The following is a 16,287-nucleotide window of genomic DNA, read 5'->3' as shown; positions in this document are numbered from 1 at the left end:
TGACCATTTTTTAATGTTTGTTCACCTAACTTTAACCTCACTGACAGTGGGTCGTGGTCAGATATTAAAATGGGGTGGTACATACTGAGCTATTGATATCAGTTTTGAATCCAGCAGAAAGTAGTCTATTTGAGAATATGCTTTGTGGACTGGGGAGAAAAAAGAGTAGTCTCTGTTGATTGGATGTGAGAGCCTCCATGTGTCTACTAAATTCAAGCTTTCCATTAGTGTTTTTAAGCAAATGCTTGAGTTTTATTTTTGAAGCGTTTTTGCAAATTGTTTATCGAGGAGAGGATCCATTATACAATTAAAATCTCCGCCGATCACAACATTATCAGACAAGTTTGGTATGCTGTTGAAAACTTTTTGAAAAAAGAGTGGGCTGTCGAAGTTGGGGCCTTATACATTTACAAGTGTAATCGGAAAGGAGTTTAAGGAGCCAGATACAATTAGAAACCTCCCTTCAGGGTCAGCGACAGTGGGTGAATGGATAAAGGGGACATTTTTCCTGAACAATATTGCCACTCCTCTTGCTTTGGCACTTAAGTTAGCCTGGTACATCTGGTCTATCCAGTGGACCTTCAATGTGTTTTTGAATTTATGTCTAACATGGGTTTCTTGAAGAAATAGTATGTCTGCTGACAAAGATTTCAAATGTGAAAAAACTTTGGCACGTTTCATTATATGACCCAAACTAAGGAGAACAGTTCTGGCCAAACATAGCTCCGCATGACAGTATAACATTAAATGGCAACACAGTTAACTTCAATTTTCAGCCCCAGAAATTATTCTTAATAAAAGATTTAACAGATGCATGTTTTGTTATTGCCGGGGCGCTGAAGCAAAATAGTTTCCCTACTTTTATACTTATTGTCCAACACTTTTTTCTTTTTTTACTTTTTAAATTGTCGAACATATTATTATCGTACTTAGCCTGTACGGTATGGAGTAGGATGTAGATCGTTGTACCAGTCCTGAGACACACAGGCACAGTCTAATCCTGGCGAAGAGACTCACGGTGGAAAGCAAGGAAGCGTTTGGCGTCAGCTGAGCCTAGTGGATTTTAGCCACTTTACATTTCTCCCGGACCCCGTCGAATTGCTTTCGTTGGCGCATAGTCTTTTGTTGTAGTGGATGGGATGGTTCTCAATGGCCAGCCTTAGGATGAAGACCCGGGATGGTGGATGGTGAAGCCTGGCGATGAATGGTCTCGGGGCGCGCTGCTGGCCGGCTTGGCAGCGAGAGACCAGTGAGCGCGGTCGACTTTGAGCTCCGTTTTGAAGTGCTCCTTCCCTTATATAGCTGGTATCAGCTCAGCGATAAATTCAGTAGCTCTTCCATTCTCAGCGCCCTCTTGGATCCCGACCATTCTGATGTTTTGATGTCTGGACCTGGATTCTAGGTCTTCCAACTTTGTTTTCATATATTTGTTGTCCGTCTTAAGGGCGCTGCAGAGTGACTCCAGTGCATCGATGCGGCTGTTGTGGTTATTGACACCAGATTCACGCGTCTGGAGACGCTCTCTGGTCTCCGTGACATTTGACTGGAGCTCTTGTATTTGGTTTGATAGACTGACAAACTTGTCCTCCAGGTTTTTGTTCAGATTACTGATTGCGAAAAGCTGGTCAGATGGCCACGGCTCTTTTGACATTGAAAGCGTGCAGGCCGAATCCCCCGCTGTAGCATTAGCTTTGTGGCTTCTAGCTAGTTCACCAAACTTTTCTTCGGTCGACCACAAGCCTGAGGTTAGGTCCTTTGGCGCAGTTTTCTAAGTTGCAGGTTTAGGAGCCATGGTGTAAGGATTTAGGTCTGAAAGTGTGGGAAAAAATGTGTTTTAGTTCGGTTATTAGCGGAGCTATCTAAAAACACGTCTCCTCCATTGCATGTCTAGCCACACCCCCTCAAAGCTATTTTATTGAGTGACCTGTATAAAATGGTCTAATTGAATTGAAGTTCCCCCCCATAAGCATTTCTGCAGTGTATACTGGTATATCTGGGACTCTTATTGTGAAAGGTAAAAACAGAAGGAGTAGGTCTCTAGTGCACTGCAGTTAAAAGTTTGATCCCCCAGTTCAGAGAAGGCAGCCTCTGTATTTTATTTTGCATGCATAATCCTCAACCCCAATGTTAAACCAAAGGAAAAACCAATGCAACAGATTTATCTAACAACACACCTTGTCGTCAACTGTCACCGACCGGTCGCTGTTCATGGGCTGGTCAAACCTAAAACCAGCCAGTTGTTCTAAACATATCCAAAACCCTGCATTCATGTCTCATAAAAAAGTGACTGTCTTTTTTTTTTGTTTATTGATTTTAAAATTTTAAAAACACAACATATCACATCCCCCCCAACAATCTACAATAAGAATAAGAACAAAAAAATAAAACTAAAAAAATAACAATAATAATAATCGTAATAATAACAGGAAGAAAAATAAACAAAGTTTATCATTGTACTAATAAAATAATAATGATCAGTTCAGTTTAAAAAAAGTGGCTGTCTTTAATATGAAAAAAGGCTAATCTTTATGACAGTGGTTCTTTTGACATGAGGACAAACAAATGAGGCATACAACACGAAACTTACAGAGCCCAAAATGCACGTTTATACTTTATAATCAGCCCACTTTTTCAATCTGTTTTTAACCCATAGAAAAGATGGTGTAGTAGAAGAAGTGTTCCCATTGTCTTAGTTAGAATATCTGTATTACAATGTCGTATTTACCAGCCAATCATAGGAATTTTAGATTTCCTATTTGTATTTTGTTTACTTGTTTGTTTGTATCTTTTTAATTGTCAAATATTTTCAATTCATGATCAACTTTATTATCTATATTTACTGCATTTTTCACACCTTACATGTTATCCAAGGTTTACATATTTGGATAACCTGACATTGAGTAATATTAATGTGCATTCTTAAATTAAACCTGTGTTTTTTAAAATATTAATTAATATTTTTATCCATGTATTTTTAGGCCACTGTATGCACAAGAAGCCTTGTTCTCCTTTACAATAATTTATTACATATTTACAGTCTGGAAGGCAAACTCATTTAAATACATAATAATTAAGATCAATGTATATGATTGAATAACAGCATTAGAATGTGCCAGAAGCCACCAAATTGGGACTCATATGGCCAAAATATTTTTGCGGGGGGCAGACCCCCTTAACTGGCTATGTTTTTTCCCACTGGCTGGCTGTTCCATGTCCTTATGGAAAGCCGTTTATGATTATGTTTTAATCTGTGGATGTGTACAAAAAATCACTCATGAGACCAGCATTCTAGTAGATTTGACTTCTATGTTGCTATACCAATGTATCAGCAATAATTTTGGAAAGAATAAAATGATGTTTCTAACTACATATAGTACCTTGAATCTTTTACACCCACACTTGGTCCTATGCTGCTCACAATCTCACAGTTTTTTTTTTTCTCTTTTCTATTGTCCTGGGGTTGAACACACTCCGTGGGGCCTTGGCTTTTTGCATGGCATATGCATGACTGGGTGAGTTGACTGGACATACACTCTTCTCTCACAGTCTTGGCTTGATGAGTATTTTTCTGTGAGCCCTGCTTCCTGCCTCATCCACGCTCAACATCTTCTCTCTGTCCATGTGTGTGCATTTTATGTACTGCTGTGTGTCTGTCTCTGTGTGATGCTGTATTATTGTCGGTTGTATTGCATCTTTACCTGTTCTGGGCCCCCCAACCTCTCACCCTACCGTCCCTTTCCTTCCTCTCCCTTCGTTTTGCCCCCTTTTGATTAAGATGTTTTAGGTGGCATCCTTAAACCCACAGTGGAATCCTCACCCAATCAGGGCATGACCCCACATGGCCAACAGCCCCAAAAACTGGTGTCCAATGACCTGGACTCATCACTAGCCAATCTCGTTGGCAGTAAGTTCCCTTTTTGTGTAATCATGATCGTAGACATTTAATAAATGAAACTAATTGGAAAATGTCATTGTCTATTCTACAATTTAATGTCTTGTGTAAATTAGATGTGTTGTTTTTGTGGCCGTCTATTCATCACTTTCCCCTGTCCTCTTTAGATCTGGCAATTGGCAATGGCACAGCAAAGAAGTGAGTGTACTCAAGTAATAATTCACTTCATCTACCTGACACTGCATACCAAACATGACTAACATTTTTTTACTTCATCTCTGTAGTGATCTTCACTGGAGTCAGCCTGGTGAGAAGAAGCTAACAGGTGGAACCAACTGGCAACCCAAGACGGCCCCTTCTACCACCTGGAACCCTGCAGCCATGGTAGGCCATCGCCTCTCTGCGCCTATCTGGTTTTACTCCCCAACCTGTAAACACCCAAGAAGCACATCAGTTGGGTTGAAAGCCCCCTTTCATGGTAGAGGCTCTTCTCTATAGTCTCTTACTCTATAGTAAGAATATGGGCGCTTCAGTTCAGGCTGGACTAACTGATGAAAGTTATATTAATCAAATTACCACCATTTTGAATCTCATAATGACCTTAAAGGGCCTTTACCTACAGGAGGTTAACACCTGGTAACCCTAGGCTTCCCATAACTTGAACTTTCAAGAAGGTTGTAAAAAATAGGAAAGTTTATTTTTTTCCTTACTTTCAGTAGCTGAGATACACAAGCTTGCATCTGTGATAACTCTCTTGTTCTTTCACTACAGCAATTGTAATAAATGCTAAAATATTGACAATATCCCATATGTTTCTATACAGGCAGATTGTGAAACTTTTATTAAAAGTCCTATCAAATTGTGATTAGCAAACTCAACCATATTCTTTATCAACAGGTCCCCAAGCAGCCTTTAATTTTCAAGTTTGTTTTACTGCAGCACTTTTGTAATAATTAATTACTAAAGAAAGACATGACATGATGTGACAATAATTAATTGATTGTATGTATTTTGTTATTGCTAATTGTTCTATGTGAAGAATAATTGCACTGTGATGTTTAAAACAATCAATCATGGACTACAATGACTAATGCACTTTTTATACTGTTATGACTAGAGGCAGGCCTATATGGAGAGTAATGTATGGTTATATTTTTGTAAAGGTGCACATCACTCTAAAAAGTCAGTAAAGTCAGTATAGTAGTTGAGTATTTCCATTTTCTGCTATTTCATAATTCCAAATTTATTTTATAACTGAAATTACTAGTTACTCAGCAGATTCAGATTATTCAGTGTTGATAGGCTATTACTTTTGACGTGTAAATATTAGAAATATTTACATCAGATAGTGTTTAGGGTGGGGCATTGAGTGTGATCACAGAGTGGTCACTTCTGATATAGAAAGGTGGCTGCATCAGAGCCAAAGTTGCTAATTTTTTAATTAATTAATTTTATCAGCAATCAGAAAAAAAACACCAATACAGATAATGAAAAATGCTGCATATTGGCCCTGATAATCGGCCCAGCCGATAATTGGTCCAGCCCTAGTTTTTATATTAAATATTCGATCTGTAGTCTCACTTTGGAAAAGTACTCAAAAAGAGCATCTGACAGTAATCCCGCAACTTTTTACTGTTATCTCAATGCTTGTGATCATGCTGCAAGTATGAGCAGAGTTATTGATGATGTTGCAAAGTGTCAGGTGATGATCCAAAGCTGATGGGCGTTTCTTTGTCAAAGCCATCATGAAAGAATTGGTCACTTTGAGGATGCTGATACAATATGAAGCAGATGCACACAACACAGCAGTCATTAAAGGATAATCCCTAACATGATACAAAAAACAAGCTTCGTTATTATTGACTATCTGAGGAACAATAAGTGAGATGTCCTTTAAACAAATCAAACACTGTCAGGAAGGAGGAATTCTGAAGGAGAGCTCTCAGTGCAATGACACAAGCACAGTCTGTGATAAAAGCACCAATTTTGGCACTGGCATCACGTCTGACTCATTGGTGACTCCCTCGCCAACGACTGAATAGTTAATGAAACTTATCCTTCCCAAGAGGGCTGGGCTTTAGACAAATCTGGGTTTGTTATCACTGCAGGGGCTGTTGGAGAAGCAAGGAGTGCTTAGAGATGGGGGTCTGTACTTTTCTCTCTAATCTTTGCTCAAGGGCTGCTGCACCTGCCCTCTAACCAACTTCTACCCCCAGGAATCAACACCATGTCCTTTTTACTCTCCTTTAACACTGTCTGTCATTTCCCTGTTTTATTGCAGTTTTTTGGTAACATTTGATATCACTCATCTCTAGGTGGTGCGACAGTACAAATTTGTCTGACTTTGGTAGAAATTCTCCATGCACACAGAATTTTGTGACTAATTTACCACTGACAGGACATCAATTACAATAAGCATTGCTCACTGCGGGCGACGGCAGCAGATCACCACAGATCACCCCCCTTCCCACACATTTTCTTTACAAAATGCAAATAGTCTGGTTAGCTAAAGGCGGTCAGTCGCTACAGCCGAAGAGTATAATGAGCAGCAGTGAGTAGGGTTGGGCGGTAATGCGGTATCCTGGGGCATTTAAAAGTAGCAATGGTATCCCTTTCATTACCATCATGAAAAGATTCTGCTGCGCAATGTGTACATGTATATAATAAATGCCTTTAGAGTGTGTGTCCTAAAGCACCACTGTTTGAAGATGCTATTAAAGTGATGACAACTTTTTGTAAATAATGTGATTTGTCAGATGTATGTATACTTTTATAGTTATTGTTCTAGTAATCATTCTTGGTGTGGTCGGCCCTTTATGGGTTACACAATTTGAATAAAAAAAATTCCTCCTGCTAAGCACCCTTTTAACTGTTAACATAACAGAAGTTGAACATGACATTAATTACATTTGGTATTAAATCAATCCTTTCTGAAGCCTTCATCGTGACATATATCTGTATAAAAGTTTAAAGGTTCATTTTAGTCACTGTTATACAATGTTTGCTAAAGTCCAACTTAAATGTTATGATCTAATAATAAACTGAAATGTGAGCTGTGTCCTGATTTGGTAGAAGGAATCATCTTGTTTTTTGTGTCACCTCAGGCACCATCTGTCATGACCTTCCCTGCAACCACACCAACGGGCATGATGGCATATGCAATGGTAAGTCAGCTGGGACTGTGTGTCCAGCAGATTTCATTTCCACTCATAAACACACAGACTCTGCAAGCATGCAGAGAAGGAGGTTTTCTTATATTTTAGTCTGTAGCATCTTGTGCATTAACTTCTTTTATTCTGGAAGCAGAATAAATGACATCCATCACTGTGCACAGTAGTTACTTCATCATCAAAGATGTTAATACTTTCATATATAATCTAAAACACAAATCCTTATCTGGAAGAGTCTATTCACTGAAGGAACAGCAAATGTCTTAGCCTGCTCAACAGGCTGAATTAAACAGTCATTTAAGGACCTCATATTTTTTGGTTATTATCACTGAACAGGCTAGTTCCCCCCACTGCCATAGAGTTGTTGTTAGAGCAGATGGAAATGGCAGCAATGACCCCTGAAATTTTATTTTCTTTGGGGGGGCGGGGGCAAGGATATTAATCATGCTATGCTTTCCTTTCTCTTCCATCAGCCTCCCCACATGGGTTCCATGATGATGACACAGCCAACTATGATGTACACCCAGCCTGTGATGAGGCCAGCCAACCCCTTTGGCCCCAATCCAGGTGCACAGGTAATGGATGACTACATCCCACTACTTCCACGTCTTGACTTAGTAACCCAGCCTGTCTGAACTAGATAAACATTTGTGTTCACTTCTTCCAAAATACATGATAGTCACCTCAGCTCTGATGGGCCAGAGAATGTCTTTGTGTTGGGTTGAAGAAAAATCAAGCAATTGACTTTAATTATGGGCGTGTGTGTGCCAAGTGTACCGGCAAATTCTATGAGGTGGGACTTTTTGTGAGATTATGCACGAATGTGTTTAACTCAGTGATTGCTCTGGCTGTTGGGTTTCAGTCATTTTTCTCCACAACAAACCAAGTGCTCCCCACAGGTAAAGACTTTGTGTATTTTAAAGTTTTTAAATTTGAATTGAACTTATTAGGCCTATGGAATATGCTTCATCATTATATCTTAGCTTTTCTTACTCTCAGGTGTATAGACCACAGGTTAAATGTCTTTTTAAAAGACAAAAATGTCAAATTATTGGTTATCTTATCGGCTGAAAATAATCCATATTGTGTCCCTAATTTAACTCTTACCTTGTTTGCACTTTTTGTGCCAATCACAGCACTTTCCTACGAGATGCTGTCACAATTGACTCCCCAACTGGCTGCTTTGCACACTCTGCAAATGTCTCATCTCCTACTGAATAAGTATTGGATGTGGGAGTTTGAGAACTACACTTGTAGTTTCATGCAGGCATGTGTTTTGACATGTCTTTAACACAACAATTGTGAAGTTGTGTACTTACATTATACCAAATGTTTCCAACAATGTTCAAACCAAGACAAATCTCCAATATTATTCAAAATAATTGTACGTTTCATTTGGTCGCCTGTAGCTGTGACTTCCTTGAAGACAATCAGAGTAAACATAATGTGAACAAAACTTTATAACATATCCTCCCCCGTAAACATTTTTGCCTGAGTCACATACTGTACATACACTGCTCAAAAAAATTAAGGGAACACTTAATGGTCACAGTATAACACAAAGTCAGTTTAACTTCAGGAATATCAACATGTCCATTTAGGAAGCACAAGTGATTGTGATCTGGAATCTTTATTTTCCGTTTATATTATTTAAACTTGCCTAACCCTAACCTGCATAAAGGCACCAGAATAAAACCTTTTTAAAAAGACTTTGAACATGAAAATGACATGGCATAAAACCACTGATCTGGTGACCTTTAATAAGTCCTGATGTGATAGTCTAACAATGGCAAAGCCGTCAGAGTTGGGGAAAAATATTTAAATTGAATCTTGACGTCATATGTCCTAAGTCTGGAGACTGGTCTTGAAAAACTGGGTCTACAGTTATTTTCTGTTTTCTAAAACGAGAGTTGACACTGTTGTTTTTCTTTTCTTACCAGATGCAGTTTATGTAACCTGGGGGGGGCAGTCTTCCCGTTTAAAGATGATTCATGACAAAGTTAACTTCTAATGAACTCACCTCTCTCTGAGAATGAAAGGCCCAAATAAGACTTGAATAAAAAAATATGGTGACTGGGGGCCGCTCAGGCCATCTCAGAGAGACATCGCAGTGGACATTGTGCCTGTTTAAGTCATAGAAGACGAAGAAGAAGAAAAAGAAGAAGCGTGCGTGCTGCCATTCAAAACCATGTGGACAGGGATCAGCCCTTACTGTATCCTGGACTCAGAGAAAAACAACACCCAATGGAAGAGCTTTCTGACATCACTGTTGATGTACCTGGGAAAAAACAAACACATTTAGTTGGGTTGTTGTCACACTGTTTGGGTTGTCGTTTTTTGTTCCTCTTCCTCCAGTTGAGGCTTGGAGTCACTTTTTTGATTATTAATCATGATTACCTGCTTAAAGTTTCCCCAGATTAGGACAACAATTGCAAACTCCTCTTCATAGCACATATTTTTGTTTTCTTTCTTTTTTTGTGTATTGTTTGGAGTAGACATTCCTTGAGTATTGTTTGTATTTATTTATGATTACCTACAGAGAGGATGACATTTAAAAAAAAAAAATGTAAATGTAACTAGTCACTGACCTCCTGCTTGTGGAAGGTCTTCAGGTTTATACATAGGTATGATTGATTGTAGATTTGGATTTTGAGTGATTGAGATGATTTTTCTTTTCTTTTTTTTAAAGTTAATATAAAGTTTGAAGAGATGACACATTTTGCTGTTGGGGCACTAAATATTCTCTGTACTCAGATGATGCCTTGCACAGTTATCTGTGACTCAATGGGTCATACTGAGGACGTGTATGGACATAATAACTCATTAACACTGTCAAATTGGTGGGGTCAATTTCTATGAATTTGGTGTGGGGACATTTTTCACATCAGCAAAGCACTACATTTTGTGATTGAGGCAACACTGCTTTGGAAAGGAATCTGCATTTATGCTTATGACGCTTTTGGCATGCCATTTATTCTTACATTTAACAAAGCTGCTGGCTGCCCTTTTCCAACTTAAATGTGCAGGGTCTCTTTCATGCTCAGATCATGTTTCCATAGGCCAGCACTGTTTGGACAATCTGGGGGCATTGGGAGGATTTGGCTGTATGTTCAGGACAGACTGGTAACAGAGGGTCGGTGATGTGGGTGGGGTCGTGGGCATGCTAGTTGTGCAGAAAAATAGAGCACTGTTGATCGGTGCTTTGTGTAAATAAACGTATCCTGCCATCACACGAATGGGCAAGTGCAAGCATGAAAGATGGTCTGGACATAAACGCGACCCTTACTACATTAACTGAGCATAATTTCTGCGTTGTCCCTGCAGATTATATTTTTGTTTGTTTGATTTTTCCAATAAAGTGCAAGCTACGAGATTTTGGTTCCTTTTTTTTTTCTTCAATATTTATTGCTTTCAACAGATTCTCTCAAAGTTGTCTATCAAAAAGGACATTTTACCAGCTCCCTGAGACATACTGTCAGAAGCTAATGTTTTGAAACCCACAACACACTGAGATTCCTCTTTATTACCCACCGTTGTACTGGTGAGGCCAATCACAAGATATGCCATATCGCCATGTCATATTTTTATTATTCTTCATTTTGGTAGTTGTCACATTTGATGTAGATTTTATCGTCTGCTTTATGTTTACGTGGAAGTCCTGTCACAGACTTGTCTGTGTTTTGCTAGTGGTGCAGAACCATGCTTCATTTGTTAAGTTTCAGGTGCGTACCAGAGACTTTTCTGAGCACACTGGAACATTTCTTGAGAGTAAGGGAAACGGTTGTGGTCACGCAATACTTTTTCTGGTGCACAGCCACGCTCAGTACTTTCTTGTGAGTGTGTGAAACTTTTTCATGCACACAGGGTAGTTTCTGGTGCACACCATAAACTCAGTGTTCTTTTTTCTTTTTCCCATGTCCCCTTAGGGGCTTCGTAGACATCAGTTGGAAGTGTATGACTATTTATTGAGATTGGCAACAGAACAAGATGACAGCGATTAGACTCAAGAGATGTGAAGCCTCTTCATGAAGTGTAGGCCCATTAACTTGGATAGGACAGGATCCCAGGAGGTCTAGTTGTGGAGCAAAGCCAGCAAGTGGCTGATGGAAAATCCTTCCAACCTGAAGGGAAGGTCAGGCTAATGACGGGAAATTTTGTCATCACTTGTCTTATTGTGTATTAAGTGTGTTTGTCTCTCAATTGTATCTATATAGAATCAGGAATATAGACTGCGTCTTCAACCAAGACATAAATGCAGTAGGCCTAAGCAATGTCAAGGAATATCATCTTTATTAAGAGACCAAATTATTAGAAATGTATGTCTTCAGACATGGTTTTGTAATTTCCTGCAAGGTTATTTTTGGTACTATTCTACTAAGTTTTATCTGATATCACCATGCTCGCATTGTTCCTAGAATATAATGTTTTTCCAGGACTGTTATTGCAAATGACCAATCACTGTGTTGCTTTGCAACTCCTTCCTGGAACATCATAATTAATGTTGCTTCAGGACCATCATCTCATCTCAACAAAGAAAAAGCAACAAACTCTGCATTTTTTGCAAGCTTATGTGGCTTCATGGGTTGAGGACTCACTCAGGAGACTGGGGTTTTTATCCTAATTAAACTTATTGTTCTGATGGTTACTTATTATTTTAGGAGTTTCTTTTCAGTTTTCTGTTGCTGTTAGTTATGTTTCGGGAACTTAAATAGTTTTTGGAAAACCTAGTGTCAGTTAAAATGGACCCTTTCACAACATTTAACACATATTTGCAAGGTTTTAGGGGTGCCACAGTAGCTCAGTTGGTATAGCGTGCGCCCCATGAACAGAGGCTGTGTCCTTTCCGCAGTGGCCCAGGGTCGACGTCTGAACAACACGATATCAGATCATGCATGTAACTATACACACTTTTATCTGTACAATTATGTCACTTTTTAGAGGATGTTCTCGAAAAGCCTATTGCAATGATACAGTATAAAATTGTGCCTCCATACTTCCATAACATTGTGTAAGTTGAGAAACAGATTTTTAAAAGAAACATTTAGTAGTTAGTTCAGATAACTCTGATGACATCTGCATTTGTTTATGAATTAGTAGAGTGGTGCTACTTGGCAAGTAAAATTTGCAGGGTTCTTAATGGCAACATTCAGGAACTACTGGATTGGAATTTGTGGAAAGGGAGAAATTATCTTAGTGGTGAAGGGTCCTTGGCCCTTGGGTTGCATAGTCCTAGCCTTCATCATTAGGGAGGCTTCTGCTGCTGAGCCCACAGGTGCAGTAGCTCATCCATGTGCAGGATACATACGCAGACACACATACACAGAAAGAACTTGATATAAAAGCAACATCCTGCTTGGCAAAGCCTCTCTACCAGCAATAAGAAGGTTCTTTGTTGAGCTGCCGCTTCCCCTTATTTTGGATGCAGCAGTAGAAAGATGCAAGTGTGTGATTGTGTGAGACGCAGACTTTCATGATAGAATTAATTGGCGACTTAACAAAAGCCTTACTGTTGAACTGAGGTCTTCCTTTTCACAGCTATCTTCAGACAGTTAACCTCATTTGGCTTTTCCCATCCTGGAAAAATAGGATGTCATTCATTGGTTCAAAACTGCTTTGGACTGTGTCCTCTAGATAAGGAGTCTCAGGAAAACAGAAAAATAAATGTACGGTATAAAATCTTTCAACCGAAGTATGCTGGTATTTTTTAACAGGTATTTAACATTGAGTGTTCTGAAACCCATTTTCACTAACAAGCTCTTAAACAGGGTTATGAAAAAATTTTACTCACAAATTTCCATCATGAATGTTGAAGAAGAAAATCTCTGTCCTTCTACCTCTGCCAAGCAGTAACTAAAGGTCCAACGGCATAAAGATGAAACCTCAGTCTGTTCCAGCCCCTTTCACATTCTCTGTGGCAGCCCTCTAAGCCATCCCTGTCACTGTGAACCACTGTGGAAAGGACATGGACAGTTATCCCTAATGATGTCGGTAGCAGGAGGTTTGTTTGTCTGTCAATGCTAAAAACAAACACTGTGCCTGAAGGCAGAATGCACATCATAATGATGTTGCCATACAGTAGACCAACTGTTCTGGCACTCATCAAGGGGTACTGGATAAACTAAGGCAGAGATGGTGGCTACTGTCAAAGGAAAATGTGAAGTGCATTCTCTTTGCAAAAGTTTGTCAGGTTGTTTTAACACCAAACTAGCTGGCAAACAGGAAACTTGCAAAATAGTCTGGTGAGAAATGATATCGCTTTCTTTAAAAACAATGTCAATGCAGCAGTAAGCTCCAAAAAATTTATCTTTTAAGCATTTTTAATGTAACTCCTCTGTTGCCAGTAAAAATGCCATGTATTATGACTGACAATCAGTCAGCCTTTCAGAAATGTGAACAGCTTCAATGGTCAAACAGTGGACTAGTAAAGGATGGAGCTCTTCTGCCACCTTGTGGTCTACATGTACAGCTGTTGGAAGAGCTGTGATTGGTGGCTTAATAATGTGTGCTACTGAGTTTATGTTATGTGTGTGTTCTCATGCTGCATTACAGACAACTCAGAACTCATACTTCCAACCTCTTACTAGGAACTCCAGCTGAACTCAGAATTCTTACTTATATACTTGGAGCACCAACTGAATGAGAGGGAGCAGCTGTCTGACATGACACAACATTTGTAGACTGCAGTATTGGTATAAGGCAAGTGAAAGGAATATTTAGATATGTTTCTAAGTATAAAAGTACAGTTAAATAATAAAGTATAATGGTGTCTGTTACCTCATGAGCCATTTTCCTCCACCATTTGGTTTATATGTGCAAGGACGCTGCACTGCTGAGTGTGCAATTGTGTTTACACTTACCAAAGAGACATCATTTTGTTACGGTCAACCAAGTTTTTGTTAATTTTGTCGTTATGCACCTGTAATGCTCTGAGGTCAGACATTAGAAATTTCAACTACAAATTTCCAACCTCTTTCTTTGACGGGAATGCAGTATTAGTGCCCATGTTGTTACTCTATGCTGTTTATTTATTGATTGATTGAAATTATTTTATTGTTGGCCGTAGGGGGGCAGCAGAAACAAGTTGTGAACACAACATTGACATATCGTCAACTATTAGGTTGACATTGTGAACTTGTTTGGAAACAGTTGTGTGTTACACATCCCACAGTTAAAGAGGGGAGTCCAACTGATGGATCTACAGTGGCTATAAAAAGTATTCACTTGACTTTTAATGTCTTTATAAATGTATTCATGATCAATATAATTTGGCTGTTTTGACAAAAAAATTTAAAAAATAAACAGACACCAAAGACACACCATCCCTAATGTGAAGCATCGTGCTGTGGCGATGCTTCTCTAAAGCAGGCCCTGGAAGGCTTGTAAAGGTAGAGGGTAAAATTAACTCAGCAAAACATAGGAACATCCTGGAGGACAACCTGATTCAGTCTGCAAGAAAATTATGACTTGGAAGAAGATTTGTTTTCCAGCAGGAGAATGAGCCGAAGCATACAGAGAAAGCTACACATAAATGGTTTAAAGACAACAATGTGAATGTTCTGGAGTGGCCGAGTCAAAGCCCAGACCTTAATCCAACAGAGAATTTGTGGCTGGACTTGAAAAGGGCTGTTCAACGCTGGAGACAACTGATGGAGGCGAAGGCCTGAACACGGACACCATGGTACAGTTGCTGTGTCTCTGTTGGACAGGTAATGAGCTGGTTTGTTTTGGTTGGGGAAAATGTATTATTACTCTGCATTATGTAGTCAACGTAGCTAACGTTAGCTCCTTATGTTGCTGTCGGGGGCGACCCCCATTCCGAAGGACCACCATTCCGAACATTTCCGAAGGCAGACCTTTTTTCAGGTTCGGAATGGCGCCCTTTTTTCAAAAATAATTAAGGGCCGGCATTCCGAAACATGAAAGTGAACGTTCAGAATGGCGGCCCTTCGGAATGCCGCCCTGGAACCGCTCCTGTCGTATGTATTAGCCCAACACTAACATTGTTAGCATCATCAGCTTGTAGCTAACGTTAGCTAGCTAGCTATGATAGACTACTGCCGTATGAGACATATTTATGTGTAACGTCACCGTTTACACGCAGGCCAACGTTTAGACGTACTGTGGATCTAATCCATATAGCAGTTTCCACACATGCACTGCTACCCTGGGCTGTTTGGACATTAGTCAGACGAGCTGTATGTGAGAGGTCGACTAATTATTGTGTGCTACACGTGTGAAAGGCCAAGTCCACTGTTGGAAGATTACATATATCTGTGAATATAGTTTGCATTGTATTTGTTAGACCGATGTTGTTAGATGGTATTTTTATGACGTTCATTCATATAGACTTTGAACTAGACGTTTTACAAATGTGCTGATGTTGCCTATTTCTGTGTCCTATCCACCTTATTCCTGGGGTCGTTGCTGTAGAAACAATTATGGGGGTCAACTTCCGGTTCTCACCGGAAGTAGCAGTGAGCCATGGTTTGCTAGCGGTTTTCGTTTCCCGTAGCGGTTTATTTGAAAGTTGTCTCTTACTGTTTTCTTTTCTAAACGATGATCAGCTCCGGTGGCATTTAAAAATGTCCTTGCGCAGCTCGGGAACATGTTGTGCTGTTCGCGGTTGTACTAAAAGGTTACATGCTGCCATTCCGACATGCTGCCATTTCGACATGCCGGCATTCCGACATTTCACTATTCGGACATGTCACCATTCCTACATACCACTATTCCGACATGCAAACATCCTGCCATTCCGACAGTTTCGTCCCGCCATTCCGACAGTTTCGTTCCGCCATTCCGACAAGGCTTTTTTCCCCCCTCATGTTTAAAGACATGTGTACAGATGTGATACAGTCAGTGGAAGCTTAATAAATAAACAAACACAAAGTCTCGCCATTTACAATCACACACTCCGATGTCAGTTTGTAACAATGTCCCTTATAATAAGGATATAAGGAGAACTGGCACAACGCCGTCCTGCTGCAGGTGGACCTAGGCTCGCGCTACTGGTGCGTCCAGGGAAGCATTAAATTAAGTCGCTACTTTGTCTGTGTATTTCACTGAACTCAAAACGCGCCCATCACAGGCGGCATATAATGAACAATTACACACAGATCAACAGAACCCAAAAGCGTGTGTGTGTGTGTGTGTGTGTGTGTGTGTGTGTGTGTGTGTGTGGATGGCCGCGTAGTGCTTTCTACCGATCCAGCACGGATCCACCAG

At 39.8% G+C, this 16,287-nt stretch overlaps 1 protein-coding gene across 10 annotated transcripts in view; it reads left to right on the top strand.

Moving 5' to 3' along the window:
• The window catches only part of picalma (phosphatidylinositol binding clathrin assembly protein a), an 81,369-nt gene extending 70,934 nt beyond the window's left edge, over positions 1-10,435 (top strand). For 4 of the 10 annotated variants that reach the window (XM_084373757.1, XM_084373754.1, XM_084373756.1 and 1 more), the window contains 6 exons: positions 3,776-3,904; positions 4,060-4,090; positions 4,177-4,276; positions 6,997-7,056; positions 7,536-7,637; positions 9,003-10,435. In XM_084373757.1, coding sequence (XP_084229883.1) covers positions 3,776-3,904; positions 4,060-4,090; positions 4,177-4,276; positions 6,997-7,056; positions 7,536-7,637; positions 9,003-9,017 — 437 coding nt within the window. In that variant the 3' untranslated portion in view covers positions 9,018-10,435. The remainder of the gene's footprint in view (positions 1-3,775; positions 3,905-4,059; positions 4,091-4,176; positions 4,277-6,996; positions 7,057-7,535; positions 7,638-9,002) is intronic. The other 6 variants (XM_084373759.1, XM_084373760.1, XM_084373755.1 and 3 more) reach the window with 2 other exon arrangements.
• Positions 10,436-16,287: the final 5,852 nt, after the last annotated feature.

Source organism: Pagrus pagrus (assembly GCF_965226575.1).
Source record: "Pagrus pagrus genome assembly, chromosome: 14".
NCBI lineage: Eukaryota > Metazoa > Chordata > Actinopteri > Spariformes > Sparidae > Pagrus > Pagrus pagrus.
This window is presented reverse-complemented; position numbering and strand designations above follow the sequence as displayed.